The 17,862-nt window shown below is 37.0% G+C and overlaps 1 protein-coding gene across 1 annotated transcript in view; it reads right to left on the bottom strand.

Moving 5' to 3' along the window:
* FRK (fyn related Src family tyrosine kinase) overlaps positions 1 to 17,862 on the bottom strand; it is a 169,462-nt gene that overhangs the window by 44,246 nt on the left and 107,354 nt on the right. The window contains exon 4 of the mRNA XM_023219032.2: positions 11,500 to 11,621. Coding sequence (XP_023074800.1) covers positions 11,500 to 11,621 — 122 coding nt within the window. The remainder of the gene's footprint in view (positions 1 to 11,499; positions 11,622 to 17,862) is intronic.

The raw sequence follows: 17,862 nt of genomic DNA, 5'->3' as shown, positions 1-17,862 counted from the left end.
AAGAGAAAGGTTTAGAAGATGGGAAGTGCAAGTCTTAATCATGCAATAGCTTATGTCATAGCATAGCATAATTTGACTTAAAGTAATACAAACGATTCGGCAAGAAATGGCTTTTAGCAAGGCTATGAACAGTTTAAATGTCAAGGTAAATAGGAATGTATGAGGTTTGTAAAGGAGAGCTATTGGAGGCTTTTGACTCCTCTAAATAAAACAGAATGAGATACAGTAACCAAAGCAATACATAAACTTCTATCTATTATATCAAAAAGCAAATAGAGAGCCAAAAAGGACATCTGGAGAGATTTGAGTATGAACTCTATAATAGATAATATTGTTATATCCATCTGAAATGTTCTAGGTTTAATAATGTTAGTGTAATAATGTAGGAGAGTGTCTTTATTCATAGGACATAAATACCAATGCTAAAGTTTTTAAAGTTGAGGTGACGTGATATCTGCAACCTATACATAGATGTATGTAGATATACAAATAAAGGAGAGAGAGGGAGAAAGTAAATGTCACAAAGTGTTAACATTTAGTAATTTTAAGTGGAAGTATGCAGTTATCAACTTTATCAACAGTCAGGCAGAATGTATACTTATCAACTTTTTAAATAAGTTATGAGAAAAATAGGAAAGATTTTATATGTTTGCATTATGTTTTGGTATTTAATGCTGTGAAGAATTCTGAAGTCAATTCAATTTTCATTCTTTTGTGATTAACTTATTTTTCCCTGGTTATTCACAGATTTTTTTTTTCATTTTTCCTTGGTATTATAATATCTTGAAAAGATACCCTAGGTATAAATATTTCCACTTATTTTGCTTGAAATACTGTGTATATTTTCAATCTGTCAACACAAATTTAAATATTAATATAAAAGAGGGCTCGGCCTGACTTCACCACTACATAATATATTCATGTAACAAAACTATATTTGTACCCCGTAATTTACACAAATAAAAAAAATTAAGGGCAAATGTAAGCATGCTTTCTTGAAAAATAAAAAAGAACTCAGGAAAACTTTCTTATGCTACATATTTAACTATTGCTTGCATTTAATTATTCTAATAAATTTCAAAGAAATGTCTTCTCCTTGTGCATCGTCTGTCCTCACAAACTTTAATCCGTTACTCTTTTTCCCCAAAGAGCATCTTAAGTATGCTCTTTATTATCACTAAAGAGCATCTTAAGTATGCTCTTTATTATCACTAAGTGTTATCTCCCATCAATTGCCTTTTTATGCTGCTTTTTATGCTTAATTTCATAGAACTTGTGCTTTCTTGTATTTTGAGATTTCAAATCAAATGATTTCAAAACTTATCTACCGTTCCTTTCAGTAAATTATATCTCAAATGTAGGAGTTTTCTCTCTATCTTCACGTTATTATCATCTCTTATAGTATTCTTTTTCCCAAACCATATTTTATAGAAAACTTAACAGTTCTATAACCAAGTAGTCTTGAGATATTCAGGGTTGAAAAAGTTCTAGTTCTTTGCCATAAGACTTATCAGAGACTTTAATATGCTTTGTCAAGTCAAAGCAGAGATAATGTAACATGGGGTACTTTCAAGTGCACTTAACTGCTGAACCCTCTTTCCAATGAAACACTGTTGGCTTATCAAAGAATTGGGGTCCTAGAAGATAAGTTGGGAAATTCTATTATTGGGTATCCAGGATCTCACGACTTTTTTTGTTTTTTGTCATTATACTCATCTTTGAATGAAAAGAAATGCACCTGTCCTCCTCGCTATGCATTTGGATGAGTCTACACTTTCTTCTGTTAACGCATACACAGCAGGGCTGCAAATGCATTAAGTCTCTAAACATATTAGCAATTTCTAACAAATATTCAATCCCTATGATTTGGCCTGAAAAAGAGTGGATCTTTCCTTCTTTATAGGCATGGCCACTGACAATAAGAAACAGAATTTAGGCCAGGCACGGTGGCTCACGCCTGTAATCCCAGCACTTTTGGAGGGTGAGGCGGGCAGATCACAAGGTCAGGAAATCGAGACTATCTTGGCTAACTGGGTGAAACCCCATCTCTACTAAAAAACATACAAAAAATTAGCCAGGTGTGGTGGTAGGCACCTGTAGTCCAGCTACTCGGGAGGCTGAGGCAAGAGAATGGCGTGAACCTGGGAGACAGAACTTGCAGTGAGCCGAGATTGCGCCACTGCACTCCAGCCTGGGCAACAGGGCGAGACTCTGTCTCAAAAAAAAAAAAAAAAACAGAAACAGAATTTAATACTTTGCAAATCTTATGACCTGCAATTGCAATTGTGTCCCTTGCTCCTTGCTCAAAATTTATATATTGAAGCCTTAAATCTCAATGTGTTTGGAGGTGAAGCCTTTGGAAGGCGATTAAATTTAAATGAGATCATGAGGGGTGGAGCCTCCATAATGGGATTAATGCCCTTATAGGAAGAAAAAGAGACCCAAGCCCTCTCTCTGTCTCTGCCTTGTGAGGATACAATAAGAAGGTGGCCACCTGCAAACCAGGAAGAGAGCCCTCACCAGATAACAAATCTGTAAATAGAAATGAAGGGAGTTACATGGTGCCTAGGGAAGGGTCAGATCATTGAATTTGTTCCACTTAGGAGGGCAGAAGCTGCCAGGTTTTCTGCTAACTGCACATCTTGCCTCTCTAAAACATGCTCTAAAACAGAGCATGAGTGAAAGCATCCTCCTATCTTCAACTTGATTAGCACTGATCTGATGCACAGGTCAAAGTCTATTCTAGCCACTTAACATCTCAACCTACATTCACACTGAAGGTGTGAGAATATCTACCCAGCTTCTAAGAAATCATTGGTTGATAGACTTAGTTCAGAGAGCTACTATGATTCTGCATCTCTCATGTATGTTTTGAATAGTTGAATAGGAAGTAAGAGGATGCTAACTCCAGCCACCATCTTAATCTAAAAGTACAAAATGTAAATAAAAGGTCAATTTACTTTAGCTGTTAATAAAATCAAAAAATCAAGGGGGTAGAATATATCATGAATTACAAAAAGATAGCAATTTCTCACATGACTTATCAACTTCCTACTTATTTATTTAATATCTGAAATGGATTATTATAAAGCAGCATCCAAAGGGTGATAATAGGCATTATTTCTTTGTTATGTTTTCCTCCAAATTGCTCAAAATATCAACACAGAAAAGTCTTTTTAACAAACCAAAGTAAGCAAAACAAGAAAAGAAAATTTAGACAAGCCAATATGAGGGGTTCACAGACAAGCAAAAGAGCGAAAAAAAAAAAAAAAAAAAAAGGAAAACAAGCCTTATAAAGATATTTCTAGAGATGTTAGTTTTGAATTTTCAGTAAGATATAAGATTTCTTCATGAACCAGTGCCCTAGAGAAAAAGGTTCTTTGCCTGTGCATCTGCATGTATATGTGTGTGTACAGATGCAAACACAGATATATGTGCACATAATAAAATGTTAATTTAACTTTATAGAGTATTTAAAACATTTGAAATATAACTTATCACTAGTAATGTTAAGAAAAGGCAGTACATACCATAACTCACAGAAAAAGTCACTTGCAATTATAGGCAATGATATTTGCAATTAAGCTGAACACAACTAAATTATGACTTTAATTAAAAGGCATTTTCTAAGATGGCACCAACATGTTTAAAATTTAATACATTTTATATGAGATACCGGAGTTATTAACATAACATTCTCTTTCTGCAGCATGTGCACTTTTTAAAAAGCAAAACATCTTTAACCAATATCAAAATGCTCCCAGAATCCATAGAAGTTTCAGTACATAATACATTCAAGCAGCAATATTTTTTGTTTTTCCAGTCATTTAATATGTGTCTCTACTTGGGACATACAATTGTATTTACATCTGTAGTTAATGGTGATAGAATTGCTGACAAACACTAGTGGCCACAATGTTCGCGTTAATTTTAAATGAAGAACGAATGAATGGCTCAAGGAACTGATGATGAAATTTAGCACATTTTGTGACTGGACTGAGTCACATTAGAATGACTCTGAAGATCTCAAAAGTTTGAGTGGAATCGTGGTAGCTGAAGAGTCTGTATAAAGTGAGTTTGGGACCGAACTCTGTGCGTGGCAGAGACATAGAGGGTCACACTAACAAGTGATATGTCTTTCTGAGTGTGTTTCCTCTACAAAAGTCTTATTACCTGGAAGAAACTGACCTGTCAAGATGTGAAACTGTCTTTCTAAAATAAGTCTGAAACACAACAGATAGGAGGATTATTTGTGATCTTACATGGCCTAGACTTCTAAGGTTTAAGGCAGTGACAATGACCTTGATTATCTCTGCGCCTTGTAGACTACAATGTAAAGAGGTGTTTCTGTGGCTACTGATTTTACACAACTCTACTGTAAACTATGAAGATAGAGAAGAAACATGAAATAGAAGCAATAAAAACATGTTTTTCTACTCAAGGAGTTTAAAATCTAGTTTGAGATGCACACTTTTACCTTCAGTGAAAAAGTCTCTCAAATTTAAATGAGTCTTTTAATTTGTAAGTTCAACATGAAGGATACACAAGGTCCACAGGAAAGGAGACACAATTTTCCTAAGGAAGCTGTTACTGTTCTCATTACGTTTTGAATTGCCTTTAGAATTAATCACAAGGCATGCAGAAATACTTACAAAGTTACAAGTCCACAGTATCATTGAAGTTAATCATCCATATTATTCAGAAAGTTGCTTTGGATTATTCTGCCTACTTTCAAGTATCAAAGCTGCCCTTAATGAACACATAATTACCCCAGGTAAGGGATATCAAATAATTATCACATAAAGTCGTGGTCTTTCTAAAAAGGCAATTCTACCATTTGTGCAATACTTTGAACGATGGTAGTCAATTACTTTGAAGAGCAAAACATTTATTTGGTTCTAAAAATTCTAATATGCTTATTTTTCAATTAAATTATGTCACTAGAGAGGCCTATTATATTCTCAAGAACTGACTTCACAGTGATCACAAACTTCTATTATAAAAGTCCTGCACACTCCATGGGAACTCCGAGTTCACTGTGAGGAAATTTTATCATAGAAAGTACTCTGCTCAAAATCAGTACACACAAGTCTCCCTCACCAAAAACAAACAAACCAAAAAAAGAGAATGGCTACTTGTATGTTCACTCATATGTGTCTCAAGTACCTCTGAGATTATTTCCCTTGGTTCCCTCCCCTCTCTCTGTAAATCATCCCCTCCTAAACACCTCATTTGGCCAAAGGCACCACTATCCCCTAATCCCTCATGTCAGAGATTTGACATCCATTCTAGAATCTCGTTCTCCCTTATTTTGCCCTATTTCTGATTAGTCACCATTTCCGGTCCTATTTATCTTCTAGATATTTCTCACCTCTATTCTTTTCTCTTCATTCCTCATAACTCTGTCCTGGTTCAGGCTCTCATTTATAGAGAAAGGAGACTGTAGAAAAGAACCCTGGGAACTCTTTCTGGATTGCAAAGCAAAGGGTTCACTAGGCCTGTCTCACTGTCACCCCAGAGGGACTGCACCTGAACTCAGCTTCCCACAGGCCAAGTGATTTCCTCTTCTGAGCAAAAGGAGCTGCCATTTCCCACAGCACTTGAAGCTCAAAGAACCTTGCAAATAACTGATAACTAAACTCAGACTGCTTAGCACCAAAGCAGTCTTTATCCCTAGTCCTTGGGCGACTCCCACACTTGCCCATAAAAAATAAAGAGCAACAGAGGGGCCCTATGCTTCTGGGCATACCCTCTGCTACAGCAGAGACAGTGCAGCCAGCTGAGCTTGGGGTCGGTTGCTTCTCTCTTCAGAATGCTGACGGACTCTGCTCATCTTGCACCTATAATTTCAAACAGCAACTAGTGATTCCACTGTGTGTGTTCCTCTCGTTTCCCGACAGGCTATTGCCTATAAATCTCTCATCCATTTTCGACATCAAAGGTAATATCCAACAGACAGATGACACCAATTACTTTCTGCCTAAAACTTTACTCTGTAGAACAAGGTCTAAATTCCTCAGAGTGATATATAAGGTCGTGAACAGTCTAGCTCCAACTTTCCTTTCCACGCTTATTTTCTACCATTCCTCCTCGCCTTCATCCACTCCCCACATGCACCCACACACCTGCACAGTCCTCCACTCTTCCAACTACTCCACAAAACACCAGAAAAACTCACAACTCTGTGCATTTGCCTTTGCCAGAAATAATCATTTATACACAGCCGCCTTATAACACAAATTGATACCTTCCCTGACTTCCCTCAGATACTTGGCCCCTGCCCTCTCTTGTCTCACAACAAAATAACTGTATTGTAGCTCTTCTCTAGACTGAGTTCAGGGACTGTGCCTTGCTGCTCTTGGCTGCCGTTCACTTACCAGAGGGCCTGGCACACAGCGGGCATACCGAACGCCATTGAAGAAATAAACAAAGGTATAAGTAAATGTCAACTCCTAGATGCACCACCCTGAATATTATTAATGAGCTCTTTTGCCTTATGTCCTCAATGTAGTAGTTTTTCAATTATCTTCAATATATCATTACTTGGTGCTGAATGGGTTTCACCGGTGAAAAATCTGAAAGCTCTAGTACTCTGCAGGCTTTTACGGGCATAGTTGCCTCAAGTAAAATCACAGTATTCAATGCAGAATCTCCTCTGAAAAACTCAGCTGCAGCTCAATTTTAGACCATAAAGTGCATTTTCTTTAAAGTGTACTTTAAACAATGAATAATACTATTGCTTATAGGATACCAACCAGCAAATTAATATTAATGGTAATAATAATAATAGTTTCCTTTAAAGTAATTGATTGAAATCAAGAAATAGCCAAACCAGTTGACATGCAGTTAGAATTTGGTATCTTTCATCAGAAAAACAATTCACTGCCAATGACAAATAAGAGTAGGGTCACTAAAACTACCTGTCATGCATCTAATGAAGACAGATTCTCTGGCTACCACATATAATATGTAATATCCAAAAGCGCTGCTGTAATTCACAGCTAATTAGTGTCTTGCCGTTATGAGAGGTGTCGTGGCCCTAACTCTCCTTTCAGATCTACTCAAACCTCACAAGAGCAGACGGCCATGCAGGGATCACAACAACCCAATTAGCACCCACCCAACCTTGGGCTGCTACTTCTCAGCCCACTCAGCATCAATAAATCATGCACCCTCATGAAGCTCTTCTCTGACAGCTCCAAGCCATTGTGGCTCAAGGAATAAAGACAATACTTCTAAGGAAACCCACGTGGGAAAGAAAGAGATAGAAAAGGGATATCATTTGCCTTCCTTTAGCAGCAAAGCAGTCAGCAAAATGGAAGACCATCAATTCAGACTGATTAAGAAGACAACCGCACTAAGAAATAAATCTATGAGTGGTATATCTGAAGATCCTTACTGATAATCAGCAGCCAGCAATTGGGTTGTTCGTTTGTTTGTTTTAATGTGGATATATTGAAAGCCCTTTTTCTTTCCATTTTTCTCCTGTAAAGACTTCCCTCTGGCTAATAAGAAAAATTTCCTTTCAGTAGATCATAATGGTATGCATTTACTTTGTCCCCCAGTGAATACACAGCAATCAGATAATTTGTTTAAAATACTAAATTGTTTGACTTCATTGAAAAAAAACTTATAATGATATGCTGGTTTCTAAGCAAGGCCTGCAGAGCTTCCTAAATCCATAAGCAAGCTCTAGAGTATTCACAGCACAGAACAGCCAATATCCTTGTAATTTTGTTCTAAGCCTATAAAGCTGTTTTGTTCCATAATATTCTACTTAGAGAGTATTCTGAACAGTCACTGTAGCCGGGGCATTATTCAAAGACATAATTCAGGTAGTTCTGCTTTGAGTTTGTTTTCCTCATGAAAATATCATTCTTTTTTGTTGTTGTTTGTTTGTTTTTTGAGACAGAATCTCACTCTGTCACCCAGGATGGAGTACAATTGCATGACCTCTGCTCACTGCAATCTCCACGTCCCAGGTTCAAGCAATTCTCGTGCCTCAGCCTCCCTAGTACCTGGGATTACAGGTGTGCACCACCATTCTTCATTGATTTTTGTATTTTTGGTAGAGACAGGGTTCCGCCATATTGGCCAGGCTAGTCTCGAACTCCTAGCCTGAAGTGATCCACCCATCTCAGCCTCCCAAAGTGCTGGGATTACAGGCATGAGCCACCACATCCAGCCTCATTCTTCTGTATTTTTAATGCTAATCTAAAAACATTTGATCTAGCTTTCGACTAAATAACTGCCACCTAATTTGATACGTATTGCCAAAGACAAATAAACAAACAGGGATATATTTAAACAAGGAATTCTCTTATAAGTCTTCTTATTAGGCATAAAGATTTCAAGAAGATTTTTCTTCCTCTGAATATATTACCACAAAAATATTCAAATATTCAAATATTTATCGGTAAGGATGTCCACCGTATCATATTTTATAGCAGCAAAATAATTAAAATGTATGAAATATAAAATAAGTCAAATAAATGATGATATACCCATGCAACTTCTAAAAGTAATAGAGTAGAAGAATATTAAAGGGCATGCAAAAATGTTCACAAGATACTGCAAGACAGAAATAAGAAATATGGAGCTTGGGTCGGGCGTGGTGGCTCATGCCTGTAATCCCAGCACTTTGGGAGGCTAGGGAGGGTGGATCACGAGGTCAGAAGATCCAGACCATCCTGGCTAATACGGCAAAACCCCGTCCCTACTAAAAATACAAAAATTAGCCTGATGTGGTGGCATATGCCTGTATTCCCAGCTACTGGGGAGGCTGAGGCAGGAGAACTGCTTGAACCCAGGAGTCGGATGTTGCAGTGAGCCGACAAGGCACCACTGCACTCCAGCCTGGGTGACAGAGAGAGACTCTGTCTGAAAAAAAAAAAAGAAAAGAAAAATGGAGCCTGGATCCATATTATACACATACATGCATACATGCATGCTCACACGTATGTATATACCTATGTGTGTATATTTATCTATATATACATAGATTTATAGATATATACACTATTAACAAAAGTTAACCTGAAAGAGTCAGTCCTTCAAGATGGATCCCAAGTGGCTAACTGGTCCTAAATTTAAAATAGAACCAAGGGTCCATTTGCTGATAGAGGTCACACACATACTCTGAGTCTCCTGAAAATCCACACGTCTTTAACTTTGGGACTTTCAGAACTTACCTGCCTTGGCCAATCAGGACTCAGCTGTATCAACCAATCAGGACTCAACTTTAACAATCAATCAAGGGTCAGCTGTATTAACCACTCAGAACTAAGCAAGTTTTAATCCCTCATTTGCATAAATGAACCTGACTGGGAACCTGGGTGGGAACGTTTTTATGAAACCATAACCCCCCGTTTGTTCTCTGGAATGCACCTCTGTTTTACACAGAAGGCTGCATCTTCCGGGTCTGCAGACTTCACTGGAATAAAGTCTCTTTCTTTCAAATTCCTTTTTGCTCAACTTTGTTTACAAAACACACACGTATTTCATTATTTACAAGCTAATGTTTGATGCAGAATCTCTCTGAAAATTCATTTTCAGAACATTATTTTTCAAAACAAAAATTTGGTTTTCTGTGTATGGGGGTCTGAGTATGTATGTATAAGTATATGTCCATAAAAATATACTTATAGGTCAAGAATTTTTAAAAATCCTGACAGGAGAAGTATTTCGATATTTAAAATGCATCTTTAGAAAGTCTTATTCTAGATTATTCTTCTTTAAGCTGTTTGCTTATAGAAAAGTTTTTACGTTTCTTTCATAATGAGAAAAAAATGCTATATGAAATATTCACTTATATCACTTGGATATATAGATGTGGACTGGTGTGAAGTCCCAGCCTGGTGGAGCATCTGTTCTGAGTGGCTACTGCCCATCCCATATCAGTCATTAGATATTTTGATTATCATCTTGGGTATAAACAACATTTAAAAGGTGAGTGACAAGCCAGGCATGGTGACTCACACCTGAAATCCCATCACTTTGGGAGGCCGAGGGGGGTGGATCACGAGGTCAAGAGATCGAGACCATCCTGGCCAACATGGTGAAACCTGCGTCCCAACTAAAAATACAAAAATTAGCTGGGTGTAGTGGTGCGTGCCTGTAGTCTCAGCTATTTGGGAGCCTGATGCAGAAGAATTATTTGAACCCGGGAGGTGGAGGTTGCAGTGAGCCGAGATCGTGCTACTGCACTCCCGCCTGGCGACAGAGCGACACTCCGTCTCAAAAAAAAAAGGAGGGGTAATTGACACATCACACATAATCATATTTCAAGAATGAGCATAAGAACTAGCATTCTCTAACCTCTTATCCGTGGAATTAGGTAGTAGTGAAGTTGAATCCATGTGGTTCTGGAGTACCACATTGACTCAGTGTCAGCATAGTCAGGACCTGAAGTATGGAAACTCTGCAACACCTGCCTCAAAACCACTGCCCCTGATTCTTTCCAGCTCCAACCCATCTGCCCTGATACTTGGAACTACCAGGTGTGGAGAAGGATAATGTGTACCAAATACACCCAGCCTGGCCAGAGTTCAGGTCAAATCAAAGTTCCCAATACATGTGGAATTACAGCCTGCTTTCATGTGGCATCATGACGGCTGCCCTGATTTCCAGCTCGGTGAGTCAGGCAGACACAATGAGGTAAATGGACATCATGTTTAATCAGCATTTATTCCAGGGCAATAGGAACATAGGGAAGCAAAGCCTTTCCCTCCACAAGGTTCACATCTAATTGGAGAAACAGAATAACATGTGTTTAAAGGGGATGATAACACAAATGATAGGTCTAGACAATACAGAGAACAGAACGGGGCAAGAAGAGATAAAGCTTCACATTTAGAGATGACCTAGTGTAGAGTCTTAAGGAAAGATATTCTGCAACCTGGCAATATACCTAAAAATACAGCTTTTTCAAAGCAAAGACATATATTTAGGTACGTGTAACTACTGAGTACATTTTCCGGTCCCCTGTGCTTCTTTTTTCCTAGGGCAGTGTAAACATGTACTTAATCCTTAGGTGAAAAACTACATTTGACCAAATTTTACATAATATGGGGTTAACTACATATATTTGTATTAATAATTTCAATTCATTTTGTGTTTACCAAAGACAATTGAAATGCTAGAAGAAAAAAATATATTGTAGCCAGATTAATTTTGACAACAGTGTGGTTTTTGTTTCTTCCTTATCATTTCCCTAAAAGAATCCTAGATAATGCAAAAGTTAGAAAATGTCACCAGAAATGTTCTCCATTTCATATCTAGAGCATATATATTTGAAACTGTTTATAGAGACTTCTAGCCATAGACAGTATCTTTTGGCTAATTTTTATATAACTCTTCAGTAGTTTAGTATTAATTTTGGTGCTACTGTAAAGATAAGAAATAAGGCAAATTTTAAATTATCATGTCCATGTTCACACAGAAAGTTCATGACTGCAGACCCTCAAGCTCATATTGAATGACACAAAACAATACCCATACCTGAAAGAGAGAATTCTCCTTTTTGGCTTTCACTTTCTCTGATTAGAAAGGCACCCGTCTTATTTTCTGAATATAACAGTTGTTTCTCTGCATCTGATCTTCTGATTGCTCCAAAGAACCACCTAAAAAGAGAGATACGTAAATGTTAATTAACCAATTAACATTCATTTTTTAAAGAGGAAAAAGCCTGGCAAGATAGTATTCTAATATCAGAAATGTTTGGCATTCTTTAGTGAAACTATTGCAGGTATAAGTGGTAGCTTCTGACACTTGAGATGATTTTTCAGAACGCCTGTAACCCACACCAACATTTATTTTTTCTTAACTACAAAGCAGGAATTTGACTATGCCCACTACCACATCCCTTCTCACAGCTATGTTCTGAGAGGTCCTGAGACTTCCCTCTATCAAAGCCGAAGCCCCATTGTCTGCCTGCCATGTATGTGTGCCACGTCCCAGGCTCTAAAATGACTCATCATCTCCATCCAACCGTCCACTGCCTCCCCTAACGCCTCCTAGCTGTTAGGAGGCAAATATTCCAATCAAAGGATTCATGTACTTTATGTTAAAGTATGACGGATTAAAAATGTAGTTCTCTGGATATTAGTTCCTTTCTTTTCCCACCTCCACCACTGTCCAACCCTGCCATGAGATGATTTTGCATATCTAGAAGGAATTTATTAATATAAAGGAACATTTAAGCAGTGGAGAGATTATTTGAAAAAGATACATCTGTCCAGGAAATATCCTTTTAGTAACACCTCCACTTCTTATCTTTTCCCCTCTTATCTTTACCATTCCAGGAATATAAAAGTCAGATACTGAACACACAAGTTTGTGAATGCAATCATCATCAACAAGGAATTATGGATCATTAATATCAAAGCCACTGTCACATGTATATCACGTTAGTAGAAATCAATTGTTCTAATAAGAGGAAGCTGAGAATTCTTGCTTTTCACAAATGACCCCTCACTGTAGGGCCATAAAGATGATCATCATCATTAAAGATTTTAGGTAAAACATGGATCTTTTCAGGTAACTTCTTTAAAAATGTAAATACTCCGAGAAGAAATGCAGGCTTGAGGGAAGAAATACAGGCTGGGAGAAAAAAAAAAATGTATGCTATCAAAATTTAACTTGAATTTGATTGACAGGTCATGAGTATTAGAGAATATGAGTGCCCTAAGAATGACACATTGGAAGGCATTTGGGGGAAGGAATTGAAAAGAGAGACATTAACATATAAATATTACCTTCTAACAAATGCAGGGTGTTTGTGTATCATTTCCCCAATTATCAAATTGTAAATTACAGACATTAACTGTATCTGTCAGGATATGCCAGATCATCTTGGAGTAATGAACAACTCCAAAAATCCCAGTGGTTTAGGACAACTGGTTTCACTCAGTTCCAGGTCTATTAAGGTATTGAAGGTCATCTGGAGCTCTGCTTGATGTCAGTCTCACTCAGGGAGTTTCTATCTCCACGCTTCCATGATTGCTGAGCCAGGATTGGAAAACATGGCGAATCACAGGCTGGTTCCTAGAGCTTCTATTTAAAGATTCTACTCAGGAATGAACCCACTGGCAATAAGTCTCATAGTCATGCCTAAATATAAAGAGAGTAGAAAGAGCCAATCCCACCATTTCCCAGAAGGTAGAAAATGGGAAACATTTGGTAGACTACACTAGTGACTCTGCATTGAGTCAGTATCAGGAGCAAATTGATGTCCATGGACTATTTTTTATGCAACCGAAACCATGCAAGTCATGGGAACATTCCAAAGTGGACATGTAATGAATTCACAGAAAAACAGAAATGCATGTTTTTGATTATTGCAGAAACAAGTCAATAGAATACCTGAACATAGTAAAAAACTGAGACCTAAATATACAAATTAGTGATGAAAGGATGGATGATTCAATAAATAACACTGGTACCACTAATAATCCATATGGGAAAAAAACTGATGCTACCGACAGCATACACCATAATTTCACATAGATTAAAGGCCTACTGTAAAACACAAACTTCAAAACTTCCTGAGGACATTGGACTAGGGAAGTTTTCTTAGGTAAGACAAAAACAAAAAGACATAAAAACCTTAGGGAAAAGATTGATAATATTTATTACATCACAGTCAAAATCTTCTACGCCAACAAGGTCACCATGAAATAAAATTTGAATATAAGCCAAAAACCTGGAGAAAATAATTGCAAAGTATATAACCCAAAATAGAATTAGTATTCACATTATGTTGAGACCTATAATCAATAAGAGAAAGACAACACAGTAGAAAAATTGGCATAGGATATAAAGATGCCTGGATATAATTGGGTAGTTCACATAAAAAGAAACCCCAAATAATTAATAAAAATGACAGGAACATGGCCTCTACATGTGCTGGTGTTAGGAATATTACATATAAAACCACAATGAAATATTGTGTTAGACTTTCACATTGCAATTTAAAATGCTCACATTATTAGGTATTGAGGAAAATGTGAAACAAGAGCTTTTATACAGTACTAGTGGTAATACAATTTGGTACAAACAATTTAGAGAGCAATTTGGCACTATCTGATAAAGCTGAGTATTTGTGTACTACTCAATTTCACTTCTAGACTACATGCTGTATGAGCTCAAGAACATACACTACAAGAACATCCATTAAAGAATTCTAGCATTGAAAATTTGGAAACAACCTAACTGTCCATCATAGGAGAAAAGATAAACTTAGTTATAGATATAAATTGAATACTATATAGAAATTAAAACAATAACTGGGCATGGTGGTATGCACCTATAGTCACAGCAACTCAGGAGACTGAGGCAGGAGGATCACTGGAGCCCAGGAGTTCAAGGCTGTAGTGCACTATGATCACACCTGTGAATAGCCACTGCACTTCAGCCTGGGTGACATAGAGAGATTCCATCTCTCATAAAATAAATTAAATTTTTAAAAATAAATTGTTCAAGGATGAAAGTAAGTTAAAGAATGAAAAGAATGATACATACTATTGTAATAGCATTTGTATACAGTTTAAGAAAACACATTAGAAAACTGTACATAATTTTGTGTGTGTGTGTGTGTGTGTGTTTAGTAGAGACGGGGTTTCACCGGGTTAGCCAGGATGGTCTTGATCTCCTGACCTCGTGATCCGCCCGTCTCGGCCTCCCAAAGTGCTGGGATTACAGGCTTGAGCCACCGCGCCCGGCCCTCATAATTTTTATGAATACATGCATGTTTAGTGAAAGCTAATAAAGTACTCACGCATTCTTTTAGCTATTTCCAGAACTGGCAATACTTTTTCACAGAAATATTTCAAGCAAAGAAGCAACATGGATGAAATATCTTGATCAACTCAATGCATTTTCCTGATTCAAAGTGCATTGATTACGCATCAACACTAAAATGTTTAAGCAACCTATTCATCTAAATATCTCTTTCATTAGTTCATTTCCCTCCATCTTTGCTAGCTCACAGAATGAAAGGCATGAACTCTCTCCAGTTAGTTACTGGGACAAACCCTTCAATGGACACTACTCACTCATGCTTGTTCTCTAGTCTTTTCAAATAATGTTTTATGAGCACTCTCACATGCTCTCAGTTTACAGATGAGGAAACTCAGGCCCAGGAAAGTTTATTAACTTGAGACCACATGGAGAGCTGATGGTTGAGTCTGAAATTGAGCCAGGCTTCTTTTTCGCACACCGTGGTACCTCGAAGTGTAATGTGAAGAGGATGGCTTGGGAACACTCAGATAAAATATAAGCCATTATTTTTGCACCAGGCAAAGGGAATTTAGGATAAAGAACACCACGTATTTTGGTCCTCATTTCTTATTTTAAACTAGTAAGATTTGAGCATTTTAACAGTGTCTTAGATAAGAAATAATACATCAAAGCAGTTTTTGTCCCATATAATTGGTTTCTACCTTCAGGTTGTAAAGCTGAATTAGTATATAAAGTATCATATTCCAAAGATCACTCAGAATGGCATTGTCCTATTAATAGACTTTAATGTTGCTAATCTTCAACCATCCAGGCAATTTAATAGTTTCAATAACTTTCTAGAGGTGATAGTAATGCATATATGTTCAGAAACGTAACACAGCATTTGAAAGTTGGGGTACATAAATTTTAATGCATGTATTTAGAAAATATATTTAATTTACTTCTAAGTATGTTTTTATTCGAAAAAATTAAGGGATGATGGTTCAAAAATAAAAATAAAATGTTTAAACAAAATATAAATATTTATTGTAAGCCTTTGCAAGAATTATAATGTATCTAGCAGATTAAGTTCCCCAGAATTATTATTATATCTCCTATATATCATTCTCAAAAACAAATACTCCACTACATAAGTTTTATGTACACATGTTACATTTGTATTTTGGCTAATCAAATCTATAAATGATGTGTTTCCTCTGTCCAGTATATATATAAACAGGCAGTTTTTATAAATCAAACGGTTAAAGATAAAGCAATTTTACTACATTTGTAGAAAAACCCTATAGCAAAATTTTTTAGTCCTTCTTTGTTTCAACAATTTCGGACTTTTGTATAATAGATTGGTACAATCACTTTACAAGGCAAATCACACTACAATTGAATCCATAGTAACCATGAAATAAATATAATATTTGACTGAATGCATCAATTCACTTAATTCCTAGAATTTTGCTTAGCTGAGATCTGATCAGGAGGTGAAGAATATAAATTAAAAAATGTTTTCTGCATGTATTGGCATTTATAACATCATCCTTCATACTCAAAGGTGATGCAATTGCTGCGGACTGCAGTCTCTAGAGCACATGCTGCTGTAGAGACTGATGGACAAACAATAGCTTGTTCCACCCTTTGCATCTATGAAAACTGTTTCTTAATTTTGAGGTTTGAACCATTGGCAGGACTACCATTCTAGTCAAGTCTGCCTTTTAGAGCCTCTGCTGGCACCATTCTGGAAGGGCACACACACCCTAGGCCTGGATGTCCACCACAGCCATTTTCAGCTCTCTCTTTAAGCTACAGTTCTTCTGTGCAGTAAACAGAGAGTGTTGAGAAGGGCTCAAGATATCCTAGGAGTATAAAGCATCACAAAAGAGTCATACGGATCAGTGATCCTCCAACTGTGGTCCCTAGATCAGGAGCATCCGTATCACATGGAAACTTGTGTTAAAAGAAAAACCTGAGACAAATTAAATGTAAGAGTTTAATTGAGCAAAGAATGATTCACGAATTAGGCAGCCTCCCATGCTAGAGTATGCTCAGAGTCCAGTGCAGGCACTTGGTGGAAGATTTATGGACAGCAAAACGAAAGTGACTAACAAAAAAAAAAAAAAAAAAAAAAAAACAGAAGTGAGGGGCAGAAACAGCCGGATTGGTTACAGCTTAGTGTTTGCTTTATTGTGAACAAGGTTTGAAGAGTTGGCCCCCTTTGATTGGCCAAACTCAATGATTGGCACAAGAGTAAGTTACTGTCTGCTCATACATCCAGTAAAGTTATCGTTTACTATGCACGGAGAAACCTTTAAGCTGAACTTAAAATATGCAAGGAGATAGCTTTAGGCTAATACTTGTTAGAAATGGAAATTCTTGGGTATCACTTCATACCTACTGAATCATAAACTCTGGGGGTTGGCCCAGCAATCTGGGGTTTATTAAGTCACCCAGCTAATGCACATTAAAGTTTGAGAACTATTGAGGTATAAAAATAGGAAACCAATTAGAAATCTGTACAAGGCAGCTGAGAATGTTCGAGTCTGGCACTTACATGCAAAAAAGTATCCAGTAAAATAATACCACACATACTCATACACACACAGTTTATTGATATTTAAAGAAATAATCTTTATTGCCATACCATGCTGTGAAAGCTATCTTTATTAACAATAATCAAGAAGAAGATTAGACTCATCATATGAAAAGAAATCCTGGAAGAAACAAATACTTCAATTAGATAAAAACAAACAAAAATACAATTTCTGTTATAGATGAAAAGAGTATGCAATTTAAGTCTAAAATTATGTAAATATTATCAAGTGTCTACTGTATGTAAATTATATCACACTAACACAGAAAGATCTGTAGGACATTGTTGTATATAAAAAGGTAAATTACAAGCATTAGGAGTGTTACAGGTTTATTTATATTTTAAAAAATCAACAAACTGGCCAGGCATAGTGACTCATGCCTGTAATCCCAGCACTTTGGGAGGCCGAGGTGGGCGGATCATAAGGTCAGGAGATCGAGACCATCCTGGCTAACACGGTGAAACCCCGTCTCTACTAAAAACACAAAAATAGCCAGGTGTGGTGGCATACGCCTGTAGTCTCAGTTACTCGGGAGGCTGAG

Source organism: Piliocolobus tephrosceles, chromosome 5 (genome assembly GCF_002776525.5).
Source record: "Piliocolobus tephrosceles isolate RC106 chromosome 5, ASM277652v3, whole genome shotgun sequence".
NCBI lineage: Eukaryota > Metazoa > Chordata > Mammalia > Primates > Cercopithecidae > Piliocolobus > Piliocolobus tephrosceles.
The sequence above is the reverse complement of the archived record's forward strand: the minus strand, read 5'-3'. Positions and strand labels throughout refer to the sequence as shown.